This window comes from Poecile atricapillus, chromosome 1 (assembly GCF_030490865.1).
Source record: "Poecile atricapillus isolate bPoeAtr1 chromosome 1, bPoeAtr1.hap1, whole genome shotgun sequence".
Classification (NCBI taxonomy): Eukaryota; Metazoa; Chordata; class Aves; order Passeriformes; family Paridae; genus Poecile; species Poecile atricapillus.
In genome coordinates, this window is record NC_081249.1 from 149,898,203 (window position 1) to 149,922,384 (window position 24,182).

General features: G+C 34.7%; 1 protein-coding gene across 4 annotated transcripts in view; it reads right to left on the bottom strand.

The window, feature by feature from the left end:
* The window catches only part of RYR3 (ryanodine receptor 3), a 200,449-nt gene that overhangs the window by 39,151 nt on the left and 137,116 nt on the right, over nt 1-24,182 (bottom strand). For 2 of the 4 annotated variants that reach the window (XM_058829270.1, XM_058829269.1), the window contains exons 58-70: nt 23,882-23,997; nt 23,525-23,592; nt 22,787-22,908; nt 20,481-20,530; nt 19,701-19,761; nt 18,044-18,282; nt 17,032-17,113; nt 13,183-13,313; nt 9,799-10,119; nt 8,202-8,442; nt 7,806-7,893; nt 7,616-7,708; nt 2,934-2,948 (exon numbers count right to left, since the gene is read on the bottom strand). In XM_058829270.1, the coding sequence (XP_058685253.1) occupies nt 2,934-2,948; nt 7,616-7,708; nt 7,806-7,893; nt 8,202-8,442; nt 9,799-10,119; nt 13,183-13,313; nt 17,032-17,113; nt 18,044-18,282; nt 19,701-19,761; nt 20,481-20,530; nt 22,787-22,908; nt 23,525-23,592; nt 23,882-23,997 (1,627 nt within the window). The remainder of the gene's footprint in view (nt 1-2,933; nt 2,949-7,615; nt 7,709-7,805; nt 7,894-8,201; nt 8,443-9,798; nt 10,120-13,182; nt 13,314-17,031; nt 17,114-18,043; nt 18,283-19,700; nt 19,762-20,480; nt 20,531-22,786; nt 22,909-23,524; nt 23,593-23,881; nt 23,998-24,182) is intronic. The other 2 variants (XM_058829273.1, XM_058829271.1) reach the window with 1 other exon arrangement.

A 24,182-nucleotide genomic window follows, 5' to 3' on the forward strand; every position in this document is an offset into this window, starting at 1 on the left:
GTAAAAGAAAAGAAAAAAATAAAAATTACTTGAGTTCTCTGATCACACACTTCTCCAATATGCTTTTCACCTAATGGTCAAAGGAAATTATGTTCCTGATGTAGTACAAATAATTAAAAATGCTACACTAGAGGAAGGGTGTACAGTCTTGGACAGGAAACATAAAGGAATACTTTCGGTGTGCACCAGTGCAGAAAAGGCAGTAAGGTTGTAATGAGAGTTACACACTTTTGTGTGCATTCATACATATGATTTTGACAATACTTTCTGGATCTTACCTTTCAAATCAGAAACAACCCTGAAATTAAAAGCTGAATCATTCTCAGGGGACACTATTATTTGTCTAATGTTACAGAGAAAAATTCAGCATGTTTATATTTTTGTAAGAAATTTATTCAGAGGGTCTGAATGAATGAATATTGTCTGACTTGTCTCGTCTGAAAAACAGTATTATTTAAAATAATATGTAATGTTAATGTAATTATCAATGTAATATGCCAGTGAATTAGTGCCTCTGGGAAAGTATTGCCATTTGGCTTTGGATAAGATTGTAAATTTGGGACAAAATATTTAAAATTTTGTATCTTTGGATATCACCAGTACAAGAAAAAGGAAAACAAAAGAGACAGAAGTAAACAGCACAACAGAATAACATCTGCCTTATCTTCTTATGACAGACACTGTACAACATATTTCACACCCAACTTTTTCTTTGAGACAGAGAACCAAAATCTTTCAAACAGACCCATATATTTAATGAACACACAGTAAACAGCAACATCAAACAGCCCAGTTCTGAATTCTGTACCCAGATTAAACTCCTACTATACTCAAGGGGAGTTTTGCTTAAGATAAGATTTCAGGACTAGGCCTCCAGACTTGTACAACACTACAAAACAACAAATGCTTTCATTTAACCCTCCACATCCTTTTCCTTCTGTCAATTAGGATTTACAAACTACTGTTCTTATAACATATTGTGTAGTTCCACATAAGGATACAGCAGAATCCATTGCAATTCATTATTTCCCAATGAATGCCTCACTATTATCACAGTAATCACTGGAAGAAAAAAGGCAGCTGTACATATTCTATTTGGTGAAAATTTTTGGCAAATTCTGTCTTCTAGATGGTGAATCTCTATGGATACAGCTCATGTTAAGTATTTTGCAAGTGTGAGGGAACACGCAATGGATGTGGTTTCCTTTCTTAAGGAACTAACAATTGCAAGAGAGTACTTTGCCTCAAAGCTTTGCTTTTCAAAGTGCCTTAGAAATAGTGATGCAATGGCTTTAATAATGACATTATTTGTACTCTATGTTGACAGAAGACAAACAAATCCCACAATGTATCACTGTATTCCAGTGGCGTCACTATGCATCGTAAATAAGGAATAACAAAATATGTAATAGATATGTTTTTAAATGAAGAAAAAGGAGAGATACTGGTTTCTGCATCTTTTACCCCAGAGGACAGTTTGCATGTCCAATTTTCTTTATGTCTATGTAAGATTAATAAGATTGGTGAAGCTTAAAACTGAAGAATTTTCAAAATATTAAAAGATCCATTCTGCCTTTGCCATAAATTCTGCTGTCTCTAAATTCACTTCTCCAGCTAGTAAATGTATAGAGTCAGACTGAAACCTAAATGACAATGGAATTTTGTCTCTTTCAGTTCTAATGTGCACCTATGCACACACAATACCTGCATTACATACATAAAGAGCATTAAATCGGATATATTTTGCCTAAATAACTATGCTAAAAGGACCTCAAGAGGAGGAATAATATAATTTTGTTGCCTAATAGAATGTAATGATCTTACTTGTCTGAGGATTTAAACACAAAAATGGGTATTTCTGAAAAACCCATATACCAGAAACCAGTTACAGATTCTTTAGTAGATTAATAGTAACTAAATACAGAATGAGAAGGAAGAAATAATTTTACACTAAAAAATCGGCTAAAACTGGTTAAGATCATGGAATTAATATTTTTTGTCCTTCCATTCCTCTTTTACTATGAGAATACTATGAGAGCAGACATTAAATCCTACTCTGTATACCTGGAGAAGTTTGGCAGTAGCAAAGCATGAAATCAAATTATTAGTTTAACAGAGCTTCTCGCTTTTTAGCTCATGTCTCCAGTTTAATTAATTAAAAGCTCTCCATCATGTGTGCTTCTCAACACACAGGGTGAAGGAAAAGATGAAAGGATTTATGCTCCATTTTCTGCTTATTCTGCTTCACCAGTGAAGAACGCACCATAGGTCAGAAAGCACTCATCTATTTTAGAAATTCATATTAAAAAAAAATAAAAATATGAATGATGCAAGGGAAAGTGACTTATTGTTCACTGGAAGAAAAGTAATCTTCAAATATATTAAATACATAAAAGAAATAAGGATTATTCAAAATCTTTGTCATACCTCACACATTCAGGAAAGATCATTTTACTTTTGGAAAAAGGTAGGATTTGAACTAGGTATCTTATTTAAACTTATTTGATTTAATACAATTTTCTATTCATCTACAGATGGGGTACAGTTTATATCACATTTCTCCCAATAGTCTTCTTGAATATCATAAGCCAAATACATCTTTCTAAAGACTGAGACATTTCTTTTACAATGTCTACTTCACTATTTTAGCAGAAAAATAGAATGCAGAAGAACAGCAGAGGCAGAATGTACATCTAAAATAGTTACAAAATGTGGCTTTAGTACATTTTCACATTAAGCAATTTTTAAGAGTGCCAAAAGGAATTTCATCTGCTCTGGTCAAAGGCTGCCATTTTAGCTGGGACACAATTTATAGTAGGTGGAACCTGGTGCTTCACTTTGTGACGCCACTGCTATGATCAATGGAAAGAGTGCTTGGAGCCTGATCATGTCTAAATCTAAAACAAAGACACATCATGCACTTTGACCTGTACCTTTACTTGCATGGCCTGTATGAAAGAAAAATAAAGGGAAAAAAACAAACATAAGTAAAAGAGATGAAAGGATGATCATTTTACAAGTTACTTATAAACTTACTCAGCTTTATGAGGAGAGTAAAAATATAAGATCAGAGCTAAAACAATTGACTGTAAATGCATAACCAAATGAGATCTTAGTGAAATCAGCTTAATCTTTATTGAATGATTGAACTTCTGAATGTCTGTTGCTCTTCTACTACACACTTACATTTGTTACTTGCACATAGAAGGACACCAAGTAAGTTAACCTATCAATACACTGATTACTGCATCTTTTCCTGATTTTGTTGAAAGAAGAAAGGCGTCTGGAACTCTGGACAGTCCAGTAATGAAAAATATTCACATTTTCACAAAAATAGCTCTTTCTACGTCTTTTCCCCACCAAAATATGTTTGAGAAAAAACTGTGTTTAGAAATCAAACTATCACTGGCAAGGTGATAGCACTTAATTTATAGATCTATTTCTCACTGTATAGCTTATTACTCTTTTGAAGACAGCCTGAGAGAAAACTTCAGCTTGCATTTCTCAGCAGTGCCCATTTTGAGAACCATATTATAAACTCAGCTGTAACTCTCATATATACAGAGGTTTCTTTCCCATTTATTATATTAATACCATAAATACGCTTAACTAAATATGTATTCCATAGTTAACATTCACTATAATTGTGTCAGGAAATCTTAAGAAAATAACAAAATCATTTATTTATGGTAAAATAAAATAAAATAAACAGTTACTGAAAAGAATCCTCAACCAGGCATAGGAAAATTCCATAAAAAACTGTTGGTTAAAAACAAGCAGAAAAAAACCACACACGAGCCCTCACTTCTGTCATTCTGCCCTAACAGCAACTTCATTTTCTTGTGAAACCTGAATAAGTTTCAAAATGTTGATGTCAAGCTATTATTAACATCTTTTTATAGCCTACTCAATGTATTTTACATAGCAATAAAAACAGGTACAAGTCCAGAAAAGTGAAAGACTAATATTCAAATTTAGTGTTAGAGTCTTAGCATCTTAGAATCTTTAATACCTTAGACAAATAGCAAATTCTAATTTAAAATTTCAGTGAAGTGAAATATGTAGATATGGCATGGTTCAGCAGGTATATACAGGTGTATGTATACACTAAAGTAACAAAAGACATGATGTTAATTATATTTAATTTATTGTAGCTGATTATAAAAATAATCCACTCCTGATTTACCTTAGTCTATCCAAAGGAAATGTATTCTATGCAATAGAAATACCCTCAAAGAAGAGATCTAAAATTCCTGCAGAAAATACTAACATGAAATCCTCTAACTATTGTAAATTTGCAAACAATATGTACTACATATTACAGATGGGCACATACAACCAAGTTGTTTTGTATTATGAACTTGCATTTTATGACTGCTTCTAACTTCTATAATAGGTCTACTGAAACATTCTTTAAAATAGATTAAAAAATTAATGAAGGAAAGTAAAATAAAACTTCAGTAGGATATGCAAATGTTTAGCAACTGAGGGTGTATATCCAGCCACACATTCATTTAGATTCCAAAACTGGCACAGACAAATTGCCCACATACATATTATACAATTATTATGTACATGTAAATGTATACATTTTGTCTTCAATTCCAGTTAACTGAAAAACACAATAAGACATCATTTCCTCTTACATAAAAGGCTATTTTATCATGAGGCCTATGAAGAGTTCAAAAATTTGAATGAGTTTTGAAAGAGTTGAATGTGTTTAAATTCTCCATTTCAACACTTATCACAAATCTGGTATTTCAATGTGATCTAAGTTACCAGTCTCTCTCAGACTGAAACTTCTCTAACTTACCATTCCCCTCCGAGCATTCTGCTGCCATATTTTTAGAAAAGAAAAATTAAATGCTCAGCTGTTAATACATTTATTTGAAAAACTATTAACAAAGTTAATATCGAATAATTAAAATACAATGGGTAGTTAATGAATTTCTTGATTGCAATGATGAATCATCTGTTACCACAGCTATTAGCTACCAATAAATAACAGAATGCTACTCCTTCCTCCTCTGCTTTCTTTTTTTTTCTTCCAAATGGCATGTAAGGGTATACAGCCTTCTGTACATGATATAATACACCTTACACTCTGATGGCATTCCAGTATTTCATATCAGGAAAAACACTGAGTCTTTGCCTCTGTTACCTAAGGCAGTCTGAGATCAGCCTGGGGCCTTACTCCTTTAGGAGAGCCCAAAATATTCTGCCTTGGGCAATAGCTAATGTTCATATTCAGTTTTCTACACTTTTCATGCTTGATAAATATTGGATAAGATTGCTTTCACTAGAAATATTGTGAATAGAGAGGAATAAGTGATAGACAGGAAAGGGCTAATTATTCTGTTAACATGCTACTTTTTGAGATAAATGTTATTACTAAAGCAAGAAATTGTATGAGTGTGTAAGGATAGAAATAAATACCAAACCTACAAGGAAACCTGAAATTTGGCTAATTAGAAAATATCTTGTTTCTTTTAATGTATGCAGCCTTAAAAAAAAATCAGCTGTAAATTTATCATTTATTGAATGTGCTGGGTTTAGACCACTTACATTTTATATTATGAAATATTAGCAATTTCCTGCTTAGAAACCATATATAGAAAACCAATACAACCCTTTTAAAAGCCACTTCATATATTTCATCATGGTATTTAAGTCATCATGAAACAAATATCTAAATTATCAGCTGTTCTGCAATTATGCCTGCTGTTACAGTACCATATTAATAAAATATTCAGTCATGAACAATATAGTATTTTCTTTCTTCCTTTATTAATAACCATGCACAGTGTCCTGGAACACCATAAGCTGACATTAATATGCTTACAAAAATTACATGCATACAAAAAACACCAAAAACTCTCTGTACTGTATAGCCATCAGAATAAAAGTGTGTTTACATGTGCATCTACATCTCTGTTACAAATATATTCATACAACTATTCATACATAGTATATCTGTATGCTTAAATATACACAACAGGCATTTGAAAATATAATCTCAAAATCAGATTTAGCTAATAGAGATTCTTGATGTTAAATTCCTGTGGTTTTATCAAAATCAGAACAGTATGAGACCTACCTATTCCTTATTTTGTAAAGACTTGTCTTTTATTCCATGCCAAACTGACAAAAATATGACAGACACTAACCCTTTACCTCATGTTATGCTGTTATCAGTACTGCAGTGGGACACAATTTAGATTAAATATACTGTTTCTAATCTGTGATATCTAAAAAAAGAAAGTAAACTTATTTTTTGTCTCCTCAGGCCAGCTGTAATGTATAAATGTTAAAATACACATCATAAATGTGTGTGCAATGATTGCCACGTGATAAAAATAGAGAGCTACATATTATACTCTGTTAGAGTATGCAATTGCTCCTCAAACAGCCTGGATGTGCCTGCTATTTATTTTGTTAGTAGGGATGATACAAACATTCCAATTCTATCAAACAATTTTGATAAGCTGCATCTTGACAACAAGAAAACAGGTTAAAAATTTCCTTATCTCTTAACACAGAATTCTTTATAAAGTTGGATTTGTTTTTCAGTGCAGGTCATGAACTAATGATGAGAATATAACACGTTATTTTTGCTTGTAAAAATTCCAATATCAGGTTTGGCTTAGTCAGGTTTCAAAAGTTAAAATATTCATAGGGAAAAAAAAAAATTTAAAAAAATGGGTTTTAAACACATTTTAAAACACATTTTTAAAGATAATTAAGAAACTAACAACACATTTTATCTTCTTCTTTATTGTTTGAAATTGGGCTTGCAGTAGCTAGGTTACAGGTAACCAAAACCATAGTGAAATAAAAATCTTTAAACACTCCTCTGCTACACCTTCAGAACAGGATTACTCCAAACTCATAATAACTATGAATAAAATAAAGGGCTTCTTCACTATATTTACCAATACTAATTTGAAATTAGACTTCATCTGGCTTTAGCTGAATAAGGCAATTTCCTAAGCTAAGGTCAAAGCAACCTTTGACAATTACCTTGACAATTTCTCTATTATACAGATAACAAGATGTACTTTGAAGCCATCTTATCAGGGTCTTGTCATATTGAAAATTAACCAAAAAAGAAACGAATGTGCTAATTGAAAAGAAACAAGAAAAATGGTGCACATGTAGTACACTATATATATAACTAAAGATGTATATACAAAGACAGCAGTGCTCCATCAGAGCTGACAGAACAATGCAGACTGACATTCACATGAAAATGGTGAGGCAGTGTTTCTTCACTTGCGTGTATAAAATAGTCTACTTTTTTCTTTCCTGAATGTTCAATAACCCATATTTTATAATACAGCCCATATTTTTTTCTTATATGTGCAACTTTTTCAAATCAAGACTTTTATTTTAATCTTGTGTCTTTGAGTATTAGCAGACATTTTGTAAGTAACTCTAAGGTACATAGACTACATTTTGCATATTAGTTGTCACATCTGTCATCAAAAAACAAAACTATTTTTCTTCTCTTCTAACAGCAGAGCACCTGGAATCTGAATAGATTTTCAGACTCTTCTTTCAACATATTAAACACATAGTGTAGATTTACCTGATCCACGATTTTTTATTAACTTACTTTAGACATCTTGCTCTTGGTGTCTCCTGTTAAAAATGCCAAATTGTTGATTTCATTCTGAATCACAAAATTTTGTTCTTCTCTTTTAAAATTCTAAAGAAAAAAAAAAGACCACCAGAAGTTTAACTCATCTTCATGTACCACATTTATATTTAAAGAAATGAAAGGAAAAGTGTACATTTTATCTTACATGTGATTTACACCACAGGATAAAAACTTCAGCAACCATTCGAAAGAGTTCATCAGAATCTGCATCTGGTTTCTTTAGCCAATTAGCTCTAATTACAAAAATAAGAGAAATTTCAAATAAGATACTTAAAAGAAGACAGTTTAACATAATAATCTCTAATAGATCAGGTAACATTTTTCTAGTTAATCTAGGAATTCGCATCTGAGTAAAAGGTGTGAATTCAAGGTACAGCATTTTTAAAGACTTTTAAATTATTCAGGATTAAGATTTAGGAATCTTGAAACACACAGGACCTGATTCTCACCCTAACATTAAGTGAACTGTGTTCCTCCTGATTGATCATAGATTCCAGTATATTGAGTAATAAATATGAGTTTAATTATTAGGTTTTTTTACCTGTTGTTGTCTACATAACGTATCAACATTGGATAGAAGGCATAAAGGTCCCTACAAAGAACAGCAAACTCATCAAGAATGAGTAGCTCTGCTTCTTGGGTGTCATTTTTATTGTCTGCTTTCAGTTGCTCCTCTTCCATCACTATCTTCATAGCTTTTTTCTTCAATTTATCCAGTGTTGGAATAAAGTGAGATCTGAGAAGATCAGGTCTGGCTTTGCTGATGATAGGTTGAGCATAAACTGGATGTGAAAATACAGATAATTCTATGATTAATGCATAACTGGTACTTTTCATTGTATTAACATGAACACTGAAGTTCTAGAAACAGTAAAGGTTATGGGGCTTGGGCTTCATAAATTTCTGCACCATAAAATTATTAAGAAAACTATGAATGTAGGTTCATAAAAACTGCGTATTGGGAGACTAAAGAACTGTGGATTTGGATTATAAGTATTTCAGATTTATATAAATTAAACTCTCATGGTTTTGGCAAGTCCCATGTATTTAAGAATCTAAGAAAATAAGGATTGAGACAAAGTTCTCACAAAAATGCTTTTTGTTTTGTTTGGCTTTTTTTGTGTCTGGGATGGTTTTTTTGTATCCAATGTCAGAAAGCCACCAGAAAAATAGAATAATGGAAGAATTGATTTACCTGTTTTGCCTTGGGCAAGTTAAAATGCAGAGAATGACTGAGTAATTCAAGGTAATAGATCATTTTTGTACAAGTACTAGCAATAAAATGCAAACTACCCAAGTCGAAAATCCTTGCAACAACATGAGTATGTTATCACCTTATGTAGATGAAAAATCAGTACAAAACTGCAGGAAACACTCTACAAATAAGCAGCAAACATCTTACTGAATTTTAATCAAATCCTTTTTATTATGAAAGACATTCCAGCATTTAAAATAATACCAAAAACACAGTACTAATGGTACTGCTTATTCAAATTTAGCAGGAAATTATCACCTTTAGGTAGATTTCCTTGAACTAATGTTACTTCACATTATATTCTTACACTGTATAATATGAATGATAAAATGTAGATATTTCTTTAGCAGGATAGTTATTATATATTACTACATATATTATGTCATATTTAAAAAAAAAAATCAGCTTATTTAATAGCTTTAATACATTTATTCAGGAAAACCAACTAATTTTGAACCTGGCTTACTCCTGAGATTATTTCACCATTTACACTTCCTTTCCATTTTGTCCTGATATTTCATGAACAGAATTCACAGCTCTTATACCCTCAACTATAAAACTCAGGTGTCTTGAAAATCAGTGGAGTTCACAACTCCAAATTAAATGCTAAGGCTCTTATACAGTGCATGGAGAAGGAGATTTTCAAAATCTTTTACAGTGAATAGAAAGCTCTCTACTTACAGGGATGCTACAATACATACATATAACTGATAATAAAATATAAACATATTTCTCTTATTATTACTTATCTTTTATTTATCTTTCTTTCATGATGGTTCTAGTTATAATTTTTTGTTATTATATCACTGGGCAATAAGATAAAGCATAGCAAAGCAATCAAATATTATTAGTACAATTACTGTTCAAAAAATATTTTCAGTACCTGCAATTCTTTTCATCCAAGATGCTTCATCTATTCCCAGATTGTTGTTGATGATTTTTAGAATGTTTCCTAGAACGATGCTCAGATGCTCAGATGTTATCATTGTACAGCAAGGCCCAGCACTTTGAGGAACACTCTCAGACCCTCTTTCCCACCAGTAAGATAAATAGTTGCATAGCATGGGTAAGATCACCTCAATTACATGAGGCATTTCAGTATACCTTGCTCCAGACTCTGCTAAATCATTTATTTCCTTTATTAGTCTTTCCAACTGGGGGATCTCTGGGCACATTTCTTCTACTGTATCAGGCATACCTAAAACTGCACGTAAAGGTAGAAAACCAAAATATTAATTAGCAAAATGAAAGAGAACATCTATGTTCAAACCCTAAATACAAATGGCTCAGATTTTTTTCCTTCACCATCTTGGATAGGCAGAACTATAGTAACACTTTTGGGTATGCATGGGTATCTAGTTTCCCAAATTGTGTCTTACAGATGATGTGCATATAGCAATAATGTGAGCAACAGCTGCCATGAAGCTATGGCTTTGCCCTAAGATGTCCTGCAATAACCTGGTGAGCTATGTAAAAGCGCAGAACAGAGCTAATAATAATATTGGTTATGACAATAAAAGATTTTTAAATCATAGAAAATTCAGGGAGTTAGAAAGAAAGTTAGGCTTGGCAAGCCCTGGGAAAAGTGTTAAAAGTAGGCCCTGGGAAATGTTAGGCCTTGTGCTTGCTAAGATCATGTGAAACTGCACCTGTGTAGTCAGTATATGATAAATTATATGATTATTAGGTGTGATTAGATATAATTATTGTTTAAAGACTCATGAGAAACTAGGTTAGGGGTTTGAGGGGATTTTGGAGAAATCCATGCTTGGGTAAAATCAATGCATACAATAGAACAATGTAAGTTTAATAATTAATAGGTAAGTTCTATAACAATCAAGTATAAAAACATGTTCAACTCAAAACCAAGGGGGGTCAGATTTGGATATGTGTACCCCTGAAACCCAGAGCTCTTAATAAAGCACCTTTATATAATCATTCTGTGATTATGTGTTCCTGAATGCTAACAGTTATACTCTGGACATTGTATTCATAATCGTAAGTTTTATGCTGATTTACCAAAGATTAAGTCCACCTCAGGGAAAGGGAAATAAACAATTTAAAATTAAGGGCGGGGTTAAAATGAAACTGTACTTAGCTCATGAACTATCTCCCAACAAAAAATGCCAGGAAACAATTCCAGTTATCATATGCTTGTATTTGAAAATGAAGGATGCTTATTCAGCAATTAACAACCATCACATTCTAGTGCCAGTCACTCAAGCAAAATTCTTCCACTATTTCTGGATATGGTAATGGATATAATGCTGTTCCTATAAAGCAGACCTGACAGAGAGGAAGGGCTAGCAGAAGCTTTTCCAAACTGCTTTTATATGAAAAAACTTTATGAAGCATATGAAATAAATAGACCTGTATTTTTTTTCTTGTTTGATTAAAGGTAGAATGATTTTGGCAGGTAATGAGGAGTAAGTTGGGAGAAAAGCAAGCAAAGAAATTCAATGTAGAAGAACTCATGGTCCTTTCAACGGAATCAGAGAATGGGTAAGGCCCATTGTGGGGTTGTGTGTATAGACTGAGGAATGAGATGCTGGAAAGCAGTGTCGTGGAACAGAACCTGAGGACCTTGTTTGGCAGTAAGTTTATTATGAGCCAGCAGTCCCCTGGCAGCCAGGAGGGCCAACCCTGTTCTGGAGTTCATCAGGCCCCGCATGGCCAGCCGGGCAAGGGAGAGGATTGTCCTGGTCTGCTCTGAGCTGGGGCAGCCTCACCTTGAGGTGTGGCCTTACCTATTGTGTGCAGTTTTGGGCATCAGAATTTTAAAAAGGCATTAAGCTTTTAGAGGGCACCTAAAGGGGGGCCACAAAGATAAGGAAGGCTCTGAAGGGGAAGCCTTATGAGGACCTTAGTCTAGTCAATTGGGAAGTGGTCACAGGACCAGCCTGAGTTTCAAGGAACATCTGGACAATGCTGTTAGGCATGTGGTGTGATTTTCGGGGAGTCCTGTGCAGGGCCAGGAGTTGGACTCAATGATCCTTGTGAGTCCCTTCCAGCTCAGGTTATTCTATGATTCTATGATCTGGTCTTGCTCAAGCAGGGATATTCCTAGAGCTCATGGCATAGGTTTGTGCCCAGACAGTTCTTGAGGGTTTACTATGAGAGAGACTCCACAACCCCTCTGAGCAATCTGGTCCAGTGCACAGTCACCCACACAGGAAAGTTCTTCCTCATGCTAGGTGAAACTTCCTGTGCATCAATTTCTGCCTGTTGCCTGTTTTCTTATTGGTAGGTACCACTGAGGAGAACCTGGTTTCATCCTCTTAACACCCTCCCATTAGATATTTTGTATACACTGATGAGGTCCCCTCTGGGTGCTCTCTTCTTGAAGCTGAACAGGCCCAGCTCCCTCAGCCTTTCCTCCTGAGAGATGCTCCAGTCCCCTCATCATCTTCAGAGTCCTCCACTGGATCAGTTCCAGTAACTCCCTGCCTCTATGTTACTGAGGAGCCCAGAACTGGACACAGCACTCCAAGTGAGCCTCACAGGGCTGAGCAGAGGGGCAGGATTCTCTCCCTTGACCTGTTGCCAATGCTCTTCCTAAGGCAGCCCAGGATCCCATTGGCCTTCTTGGCCACCAGGCCACTGCTGGCTCAGGGACAGTTTGGTGTCCACCAGCACTCCCAGCTCCTTCTCCACAGAGCTGCTTCCCAGCAGCTCAGCCCCAGCCTGTGCTGGTGCCTGGGGTTATTCCTGCCAGGGGCAGGACCCTGCACTTGCCTTTGTTGCATTTCAGGCAGTTCTTGTCTGCCAATCTCTCCAACTTGTCAAGGTCCCTTTTTTGTCAAGGTTTCATGGAATTAATCATATTCTGCTGGGAGTTCCCTATACCAAACTGCTTTGGATCACTGATTAGACAACAAAACCATAGAAATTATTTTCCTGTTCACTTAGATCAGATATTATTCCTCTCACATTTTGCTACATGAACATGACTATTTTGCCAAAAATTTTTATAATATAGACACATAGATCTTAAACTAAGCTTTAAAGATTACAGCATGCACCTTTAGAAAAGTATTCAAATATCATGTTCAGAAAAATATAAAAAATATTTGGAGAAAGAGAACATTGTTGGCACAGTCTCAACAAAGTAGAACAAAGATTAAATGGCAAGCAATGAAACATCAGTAGCAGGAGCTCTCTGCTGAAGCATATATTCAGGGCTTTTCCATTATACAACTTCTATTATTTAGTTGGAGTGAATAGTTCAGTTTTTGGGGTTTTTTTTTTGGTGAGGAACAGTACTTACTTGCTCTTTCTCTTGCACTTTTTGTGTTGAAAACAGACAGCGGATTGTAATGGTTGAGGGAAGGTTCAAGGAATGCTACTGGGATGGCTGCCGCAAGAGATGCTAAACACTCACCAAGTGCAGGACGCTGCCTGTATAGGAGAGACACTAAAAGTCATCTGAGAGGAAAAGGGTATCACCAGGCTTTCAGTGCCTAGCATACATGACAAAAAGAAGTATTAGTATTTATAGTTGATTTTTAAAATATTTTTTAAACATTAGGAACTATCTGTCAACTTAGAAAAAACTAATTTCTCACATGGAAAGAGCCACAAAAGATCACAGTGGTGTAAGAAAAACAGTTTAAAAAAACTCCACTTCCACCAATGTTCTGGTTCTGATCAGGACAGGGTTAATTTTTGGCATGGACAAGACCCAGAGGTTACTCTATGCCACTTCATGTCATTGCCAGGGATAGGGTTTCTTAGGGGTTAGACATGCTCAGGGGTCCTGTGTGATGGTGAGCAGTTGCATGTGAATTGCTCTTACTGTTCATTGCCTTATTTTGCTGGTTTCCAGTAAATTGCTCTTATCTCAACCATTAGTGCCTCCAATTCTTTCCCTCCACCACAGGGACAGGGGAGGAGGGACTGAGCAAGTGGCACATGGTTTGGAGTGTTTCTGTGGGAAATACTGAGGGAACACCATTTTGAAACCAACATCCTTATTTGGCACTCAACACAGGGCAGGAAAGGGTGAGATAACAACAGATCTGGCCACAGCGGGTAGGAAGCAAATGTGATCTAAGAATTTGTTGTATTAGGTCACAATGTTGCTTGGTGGGTTCACGTTCATTGGTTGTGGTACCTAACCCTGTATATATTCCCATATATGCAATATGTGCTACTCATGGTGGTATTTTACAGAGCAGAGAGGCATCAGGATTGCTTTGTTGCTGCACTGTGCAATACCAGGTTATGACATGATAACAAGGACAATGAAGGTCATTTGGGATGTGTATTCAGTGTTGCTCTTCTGCCCTTACCTTGGGCACTACCTCAGGGAGTCCAGACATAATTGTACCCAGACTGTGGGAAGAAGAGGGTAGATAATTTCCCCCATCTTTTCACTCCCTTATCCTCCTTCAGGCCTGTTACAACTGCTTTTGTGGATTTTGAACTTCCCTTGGATGTTCAGAAAAGCATGCTCTTATTGCTTGGTGTGCTGGGTCCCCTCACTTTGGTCCACACCATGGAGTTTCAAAAGAGATTTTTAGGACAGTATTTCAGAGATCTACCCCAAGGGTGGATAGTCACAAGTGGTATGGAAGGTGCAAGAAAATCAGCTGACTTTTGAAGGATGATTCTGCTCCAACGGTTTTTAAGTTCACCCCCAGAGCAACTAAAGTGCTTGATAAAGTGGCAGAATATTTGAAGGAAAACTGCTGTGGCAGTTTCAGGGTGGTGAAAAGTTATGCAACATGCTGGGCTCTAGCTACTATTTTTGGACACATCTTGATACTAGACAGCACCTTCAGGGGGAGGAGGAAAGCAATGCATTATGGCCACTCAAACTGCAGCTGAACCAGAGGAACAATCTGTGCCAGTAGCAGTAATCCCTACACAGCAGAAAAAATACAAGACAGAGAGAATCAGTTTGCCTAGTGAGGGAGGAAGAGGAAGTAGGGCCCTCACAAGAAGGAACACTCAGGGTGAGAGATAATCACCTGATCCCTGTCCCTGGGAGAGCTGTGAGATGTGTGAATAGATTTCATCCACCAGTCAGGTGAGCCCCTCGTGACCTGACGGCTCCAATGCTGGGATGTTGTGGCCCAGAATATGAAATCAGATGGTAGTGAAGCCAAGCATCTGGGATCCCTGTCCTGGGATATGGGCATTGCAAAAGGGATTGGGAAAAGGGCAGAAACTCAGCCTCTGGAGGCAACTCCCGGCAAGTGTGAGGGAAAGGTGTCTTTTCAAGGATCATCTACTGGCACACCAAGACAAGTGGAACATCATGAAGAAAGATAGTCAGTCAGTAGAGCATTAGGGCTCGAAGTAATCAAGATCAACAGCATTTGGCATCCAATTCTTAACATTTATGTACCATGGAGATTTTTAGAGAAAAAATGTTCACAGAAAAATCAGAAATGACTCTCCAACATCCTAAACCTAAATGGTCTTCATACAAGGGATAAAATATTTGACAATGGAAGTTTGTCTTAACAGGGCAGTAGCAGCAATTGCATTAAGAATCAGTCTTGAGCCCCTGCAACCAGCAGAGCTATTTCAGCCATAAAAAGAGATATTTATCTATGAAAAGTGAACTATGACTCATTCTGCAATGGAAGGTAAAACTTCTTAATGTCCCTGCCAATATTAACTAGGAGAAAAACTTGCAATTTGATCCTAAAATTGAACATTGCTTAATTTGAATAACTGTTCAAGTCAGCTCAATCACTCACTTCTAAGTTTTGCTGAAACATTGAGCATTGTGTTTGAAATCCTACTTCCCACCTAGACACTGATGTCTGCCTACAGCTGTAATTTAGGAGCCTGAGACGAGTGAAAAACAAACTCTATTAAATCCATAGTTGAGAACTTCTCACACAGCCTTAGGAGAAAAATTTGTTTCCTTAGATATATCTAATCTGACCACTTGCCTATTCTAAGACAGTTGCTGCAGGCAAAGGTGATGCTGCTAGCACTGATTTGTTTAAGATTTTGCCAATCAAGTGGAGGCCTGGGCTGAGAGCTTTTCTTATTGAAAGGCAGCTCAAACACAATCATGTTTCATTTCCTCTGAGGAGACCCTGACTTCTGGTTAGCTAAGGAGTAGGGCAATTCCTATTTTTCCTATCAGATCTATGTAAAGGAGTTATTTAAGATTTTGAAGCCCAGAAAGAGAAGAAAAAGAGTATAGCTTTGTGCATAAATGTCTGAATGAGAACATACAGCTTGTGCACACGTGTGCATTCATGCAGAGTGGGAGGAAAGATCTGTCCACCAGACACCTCTTGCATTTTGTATGAAAATTCAGAAAGAATTCTGAATAAACTCTGGAAGGAAGGAATTGGAGACCAACATTCCTCACACTAGGCATAGCCTCTCCTAACCAGACTTGAATTTCTTCCAGTTTAGTCTCTCTCTCCCTATGGATCTTAAACTTTTCATCATAAGAAAGGCAGCAAAAATTGCCTAACCTAAAACTTTCATAAGTATGGGTTATGGGTAAAGATGGGTTATCCTTATCTTGGTTCCTGTCTTGTGACACACGGACAAGAAATTAGGATTCTCTTTTCTGAGCTAAGAGATACAGATTTGACCCCCTCCTATTGGAAGAAAGGGCTTGAAACACAGCATAGCAACTAAATGCTTAAAGGCATTGTAGACCTTATTCTTTTTTAAATACAAGTAATTGGTGGTTTCCTTTGTAGAGTTATTGGTTGTCAGAATACTCTACATATCCTCAGGATTTTATGCTCAGGACAAGTCTTTTGAGAGCCCTTTATAGACTTGTGTGTGAAACAGATGCTTCCTACTTAGTACTCAGCCTACTTATCACAGCAATATGTGGTAGAAAAACTTTGAAAATCTAATGGCAACCCAAAGGAAAATTTAGCTTTTCCTATGGGAAAAATAGACTCTGTGCAGATACACTGCCATATGCAGGATAAGTTATTTACTTCTATTGAGGGTTTTTTCCCTGTGGAATTGAATGCTAAATTATAGGAAGCTATTTTCAAGGGAAAGTGTATTTTAAACATCTCTCACTCTTTCAAATTCATCTTTCATCCAAACTCCTTTATTACCTAAGCAACAGACTCCTAAAGAAGAGAAAATTTTGCATGCTGAGTTTTACACTTAATACCTTTCAACATAGATGTTCTTTCCAGTCCCAAGAGAATAGAGGCTGCAAAGAATTCTGTAGCATGAAACTTGTACATCACCCACTAGAGGAAAATAAAAATACATCATCAATATTTATTCAGCTAAGGTTTACTTTTCAAATACCAAACCTCTGTTTCATGTAATCTGTTAAACAGTATCTAAAACTTTTAGCACACGAATCACTGAACATTCTGACTGTCCATACTCCACATGGTATTTATCTTCAGTGTCTCTAAATCCTGGTCTGTCATCTACATTCATTCTAAAGCCTACCAAATCATCAGACATTCCAAGAGGACAGCAGATACTTACTAATAAAATATTCCAGGTTATCACACTTGCAGAGTAAAATTTTAAGCTAAATGACATCACTCTGTGTGTCTAACCTTTAGGTACATAATCTAAAGGTTCACCATATTTTTAAAGAAAGTATTTTCATGATTATCCATCTTTTAATTATGACCGAAATATATACAAAATTTTGGAACATAATTACAGACATTAGAAACATTAGAACATAATCAGACCATTCAGCATATTGCTGAATCTCAAGGAATCATTTCAGTATTTTTAAACTAACATGCTAAAAATAGGGAAAATTCAAATTTGAAGACCTACAGTGGTTTTCCCAGATAAGGAAAAATCCACAGGGGACTTACAGTGAGTTGTCTCCTTTAATATAATGAAATGCAAATTTTGTATAGAAAACTAGTCTCTTCCACACATTTGTTAAGAGAGGACTTAAAGGGATATTTTAATTTCACTCTCAATGTTTGAAGAAATATCGTCTATAATTTACTTTAAGCTTAGTGAGCATTATTTTTGAACATGTACTCGAGATAAAGTATTATGTTGCTAATTTCAGAATTATTTCTGGAAATGTGCATGTTACTTAAAACAGAATTTCATCCTCTGAATCCATGCAGTCACTACTAAAAAGCATTTATAATATTATAGGACAATAAAATTCAAAAATAAAATAAAATACTTACGAAGTAAATCTATTCCAAAGTGATATTGTGAAATATGTTCAAAAATTGATGTTAAGATTGGTAACAATGCTACTGTAGTGTAATTGATATTCTGTGAAACACCTTTGATTTGTGTTCGTGAATGAGTAAATTTTCCCAGTTTAAGATTTTCTGAAGTTTTTTCCAAGTCTTCAGCTGCATTTTCAAAAAAGGCACGCAATCCTGCTTTAACAAGCTCAGATCCTGATTTCATAACAGTTCTGGAAAATAATAAGGGAAAAAATATCATCTTTGTCTTGATATTTAGTAGTCGTATAGAGATACATGTACATGTTACTTACAGTCTGTCAGCCTTTGAAGATACCCACATGTATCAGGGAACTCCATATTATGAACAGAAAAGGGCACTTACATCAGCACAGCAGTATAAGCAGCAATTTTAATTGTGTATTTAATACAAAATAATAAAAAAGACCTTGATTCCACAGTCTTGCCTTTCTAGTTTTTTGTGATTTGCTTTTGAATAAGATAATGCCTTCTCAGTAAAATGTCAAAAATCTTGAGAAAACTCCTCTATAAAATATGCCCAAAACCCCCCAACTCTTAATCCCTGTAGTTTTATGGGAGCCCCAGTAAGCCCCAGGTGTATAAGTCAGGATACTTCAAAGCACCCTTGTCACTAGAGGACATGGAATGATTCACACAAACACGTCTCTGTGGTGTGATAGGAAAAAGAGAGCTTTTATTTTCTGATTCCAGTATTTATAGATACTTGACAATGACCATTGGATAATTAAGTTACCACCTTCCCAATCACACTGGTCATGCGAAACATCCATCAAAAGATGTTTCTAGAAGGAATGTATAAACATCTGTTTACAATTACTTTCTGGGGAAAGTGTATAAAAACTATGAAAACAAATAAAGCTTATTTTTCAGAGTGACATCTCACCCTTTCTTCTTTAAAAAAGAAAAAAAGTAAAAGAAAATTAACAAAGAAAATAACCAATATTCTAAACAATCAGAAAGCTCTAGTTTCAGGGTGATACAACCTAAATTTAGAAAATGTAACTGCAATACCAGAATCACAGTCCCATTCCTTGACTTTTTGTACAATCCTCTGACACCTAAGTGAAGATTCCAGTGTTGTTCCCAACAAGTTCACAATATCAGGCTGCTGTGCAACTTTATCGAGGCCAGAAAGCATTCAAATTCAAAAAACTATTCAAAAACTATTCTGGCCTCAGTTTTAATATACATCATCAATTCAGTGATAAGCAGTAAAAGTTAGCAAATATAACTATGCCCATATTTTAATATATGTTGTATACTTCTAATGACAAATTTTACACTATGCACTAAACTTAATATCTGCAGGTATCACTACTTTCATTTATAAATGACATGATCATTGGAACTATGTCCTCAAATGAACTTGGAAAGGTTGACATTTTTTTTTAAGTGTTTGAATGACAGACATTGGGCAGAAAAATGTAGAGGAACCACTACAAAAACCACTAGCAAAATCTGCTAATATGGAGGGTAATACTTGATTTGTTGATGCTGTTAAGATCACTGATTGCAAATAAAGAATAAAATACACAGAAACAATCCAATGGCTTCCGAGAAGCTCTGAAACCTTCCTATTTTGCAGTTGATACAAAAGTCACAAACTTACCGTGTGTCAAGAGACTGAGCTAAGATGTGCAGGCAGTTCACCATTGTAGCAGAATCACTACCTGGTTAGAAAGAGATACTATGAAATACTATGATACTAAGAGATATATGATACTATGAGAGCACAATAGCACAGGAAACAATCATCTAGTGATCCAAAATGTCCTTACTGGAGATGCACAGTTTAAGCAAGACATTACCTAAGCCTCCCACCTTAGGTCACTGGAGAGGGAGTTAAGTCTGGTTGTAGAACTAATTTTTAATTTTTTAAGTCATTTTCCATATAAGAGCTAAACAGAATAATTAATGTCTACTTGGGGCACATTTTCACCACTTAACCTTGCAACATTCCGAACTCTGTATTTTGTAGTACTTATATTTATTTTACATTTTTTTGCCAATATCTTTGTGGGAGGTGTGTTATTTTTCCTTACATCCCTTTTAATCTATTGAGAAATTAGTCAACAGTTTAGATTCAACAGTTGGATGACAGAAATCAATTAGTATAAGATTACTTTTGAAAAGCTAAAAGTAGCTGCAAAACACTGATTTTTTTTCATGGAGTCTGAAGATATGACAATGTGCTATTTCTTCCTGCTTTGATGCTTTCTGTATTTTTTGAAGTGTTAGCTTCAGAACCATATTCAATGCCCTTACTAATTTCACTAGAATCTTATGGAGCATTTCGTAGAATTTTGCCTACAGTTGTGAAGATCTTCAGGTAAGATAGAAACAATGGTTATGTATTCTTTACATTTTTATCAATCTCTTAACAACTTACCAAAAAGTGAGATCCTATGTCTAACAAGAGCAGCTAGTTTGCAGAACAGGCTAAAGCAGAGAAGAACAGAGAAAGCAAAACAAGATAAGACAAAGGTGAAGGATTTATTTAGAATATGAGGTAAAGACTAGTAGGAATATGAAAAAGAAAACACAACATAGTTCCTGGAAAGTGTACTTTGAGTGATACATGATGATAACAGTGCATTAAGCAGGGTAACATTCTGAAGCTCCTGAAATCTCTTATTTTCTATACTTCACCACTTCAGAGGTGTCTTGAAATCTAAAACTTTCTTTTGACAGTGGTTTTCAACAATTGCATAATATATGGCTGAGTCATTCTTTATGGTTATTATTTCTGAATATGATTTTTTTTGTAAGAACAAAACAAAATGAGAAACATTTTAGTATTTTATTTGGCATTCTGCAGGAAATTAACTTTAAAAATCTTCATACTATTTAAAGTAACTTGCAAGGATGTCCTTTGTAAATAAAAAAAAAAATCTGCGTTTACCCTCTAATGATGATAATATGAGTCCTAAATATATACACACTGGAAGAACTTTTAGCAAGTCTATCAGATACTTGCATATCTAACCTACCTGTCAAAATAGTAGGATAATTAAGAGAATATAGCAGTATCTCCCTAAAGATTAAAGGGGCCACTTTAACAAAGACAGCTAGGCAGACTTGCATATTCTTTGGGCTATACTTTACAAATGGAATAAGGACATAAGCAAATGAAGCATATACCTTAGGACTTGGTATGGTCTCATACTAACCACATATTTTTATTGTTATCTTCACAATGGTAAGGAGATACTATACTTCCTATAAGATGAAAATGGCAGATAGTCACTTCTCTCAGTGAAGGATGCCCAAAGAATTATAAGATATTTCTGAAGTTATACTAGCAGGTACATGTGCTAGACATTTAACTTCTTCATGTGCCTTTGTAAAGCCACTTTCGTAGCCCTAGAATGCATCCTTCTGCCTTCATTAAGACCTGACTGACTTTAGGGAAGTAAAAGGAGAATTCAGAGAGGAGGCATGAAATTGAAATTTACACTTCCATCCTCCTGAGCCTGAGCTGTCTTTCCCAGCTCCAGGAGGACTATCTTGCAGGTTTGCAAGTGTCTGAGAGCTGAGTAAAGCAGAATCTTGAGGGCTTAACACTCTTACAACTGCTCTGGAAGGACTGCCACCCACAAAGATGGAAACAAAGGGTAATAATAATGCAGAGAAATGCAAACACGTGTTGAGAGAATAACTGAAGAATGGAATCTAGGAAGCTGAGTCCTAGGCCTGATCTTATATAATAACACATAACTAACTTTTACATTCAAAATTTATTATCTACTTTCTCCTGGAAAAAGCAGTTAACTGGTCAATGCAGTGAAGGAAAGTAAAAGAAATCTGAGCAATTGACAGCTAAACTAAGAAAGCATGAGAGTAAAATGGTTTGAAATACTGTGACACAAAATTTCAGAAAGGAAGTAACCAGCAGCACACCTCAAGGGGAAGAAAATTTTGGCAAATTATTAAAATACAGTCATAGTTAAAACACAATTGAATATTATTTAATATTATTTTAAATTTTAATTGAAGAAAAGAGAAATTCATATTTTCATATAGGCAGCACATTCTAAATTAAAAGGCAATTATTTTTAAAATAATTTTCTAGAATAACTTTGAGTCAAATGGCTGATTCCATCCCAGCAGTAAAGACACACAAAAATGATTAATTTACAGTAACACTTGTACAGGGGTAGAAGTAATTTTGTATTGAATCCATATTTCCCCCTAAAAAGCTGCTTCATGGTATTTTAAACATTTTTTGGTAGCTGAAAATTCAAGTAAATGTGTGACCATTTAAATGAACCAACAGTTGGCAGAGTTTCAACCAGAAACTGCCACCAACAATAAAAGAAAGCCCCATCAGAAACTAAGTAATTCCACTGCTCACAGAATAGTTTATTAGTATTTTGTAAATTAGTAAAATTAATATTTTAGTTAGCAGCTACAATTACATATTGCAAAATAGTTATGATATATACTTAACTCTAATTGTGTGTGTGTATATATATATATATATATATATATATATATATATATATACATATGAAATAAAGAATGACAAGATAAGGAATTTTATTCACTCACTGCCATTCTCATACAGAATAAAATATTCCCTTCCAGGTGAGGAAAGTAAATTTTTGAACTATCTGTTTTTCTCTATAATCTAAGAAGAGACCTTTAGTTCTCTGAATAAAGCCCTACTGTGGATATCTTAATTTTTTTACTTACCTTGCTACCATTTCCTTTTCCTTATTTGATGCATATCCACTGCTACTGAGGGTTTTTGATGGAGAAGACAGGAAGTAGAGGCAGTGATTTGTAAAGTACTGATCAACTAATGGTAAAAGAACCTAAGAAATACAGACACAAAATGTATTTTTTACAGAGCACAATGGTAAATGTAGCAGCAATGCTCTGATTGATCAAAGTTCATAAAAATAATTTTAATTCTGTAACAACTGTATTTTTTATTTCAGACAAAAACTTGTTCAAATTAAAACCCGAAGTCTTACTATTTTATTCAAAATTACATAAATAATAAACAGACTTTCATAGAGATATCTGTTTTGGATCTAATACTGCATAGGAGTATTTCTTTCTGCTAATTAGATGATGTGCACTTCAGTGATATCTTGTGGTAAAAAAATCAGATTAAATTTATGTATTCAGTAAGAGTATTTAATATCATATAATGAATAATCTGCCTTTTAATTTTTATGTTCCTTCTCATATGGAAACAGATATAATGAAGTATTTTGAAATATTTCCAGCAATTATACTGAGAAATGAATCCAGAAAGTATACTGAGATATTTTCGAAGAAATTTCAAAATATTTGATAACAGTTGGATTCATTACAATTAAATAATGGAAAATATATATTTCCATTATGTGAAAAGCAATCTAACATTACAAATCGACATATTCTGTACAGTGGAACATATATGAATATGAAATAATCACTCACTTTAGCAAAGAATTTGATTTCTTGGTCATGTGGAGATTTTTCAGTTTTTCCACTGGTTACAATGGCTTCTGCAAGGATACAGTCAAGGCAGACACAAATAAGAAGCTGTCTAATAGTAAATAATACAATAAATCTTTCAGATAGACTTGAAATATAAGTTTTATTCAAATAAAAATAAAAGAGCAGAAACTGTTTAGCTAATTACAAATTTTCAATAATTTAATCTGAAAATTAAAATACATTATTTAAATTTCTTAAATGCAATAAAAATAGTGATCACTAAAAATGTAAACCTATCAATCAAATATTTAAATTTCAACAAGTCTAATGATTTTAAAAATAAAATCTGCAACTTACCCAAATGTGCAATAAACTCTTGAGCAGAATCAACATATTTTAAAATTTTCTTCAGAAACTTAAAGGCAAATCTCTTTTCCATGGATGAAGCATCCAACTCCATGTCGTTCAGGCCCCTGTTTTGGAAAGGATTAAGAGAAGTAGCAATGATGATGGCAGTTGTACAAATGATGACAGTACTATGAAGCATTTCATGCCTTAATTTTTTATTATGGTAAATTGTTGGAAACCAAAATATAGAAACTTCTACAGATGCTGAAGGGTTTGATCTGCAGCCTTGGAAAGAGCTTAGGTTAATGTA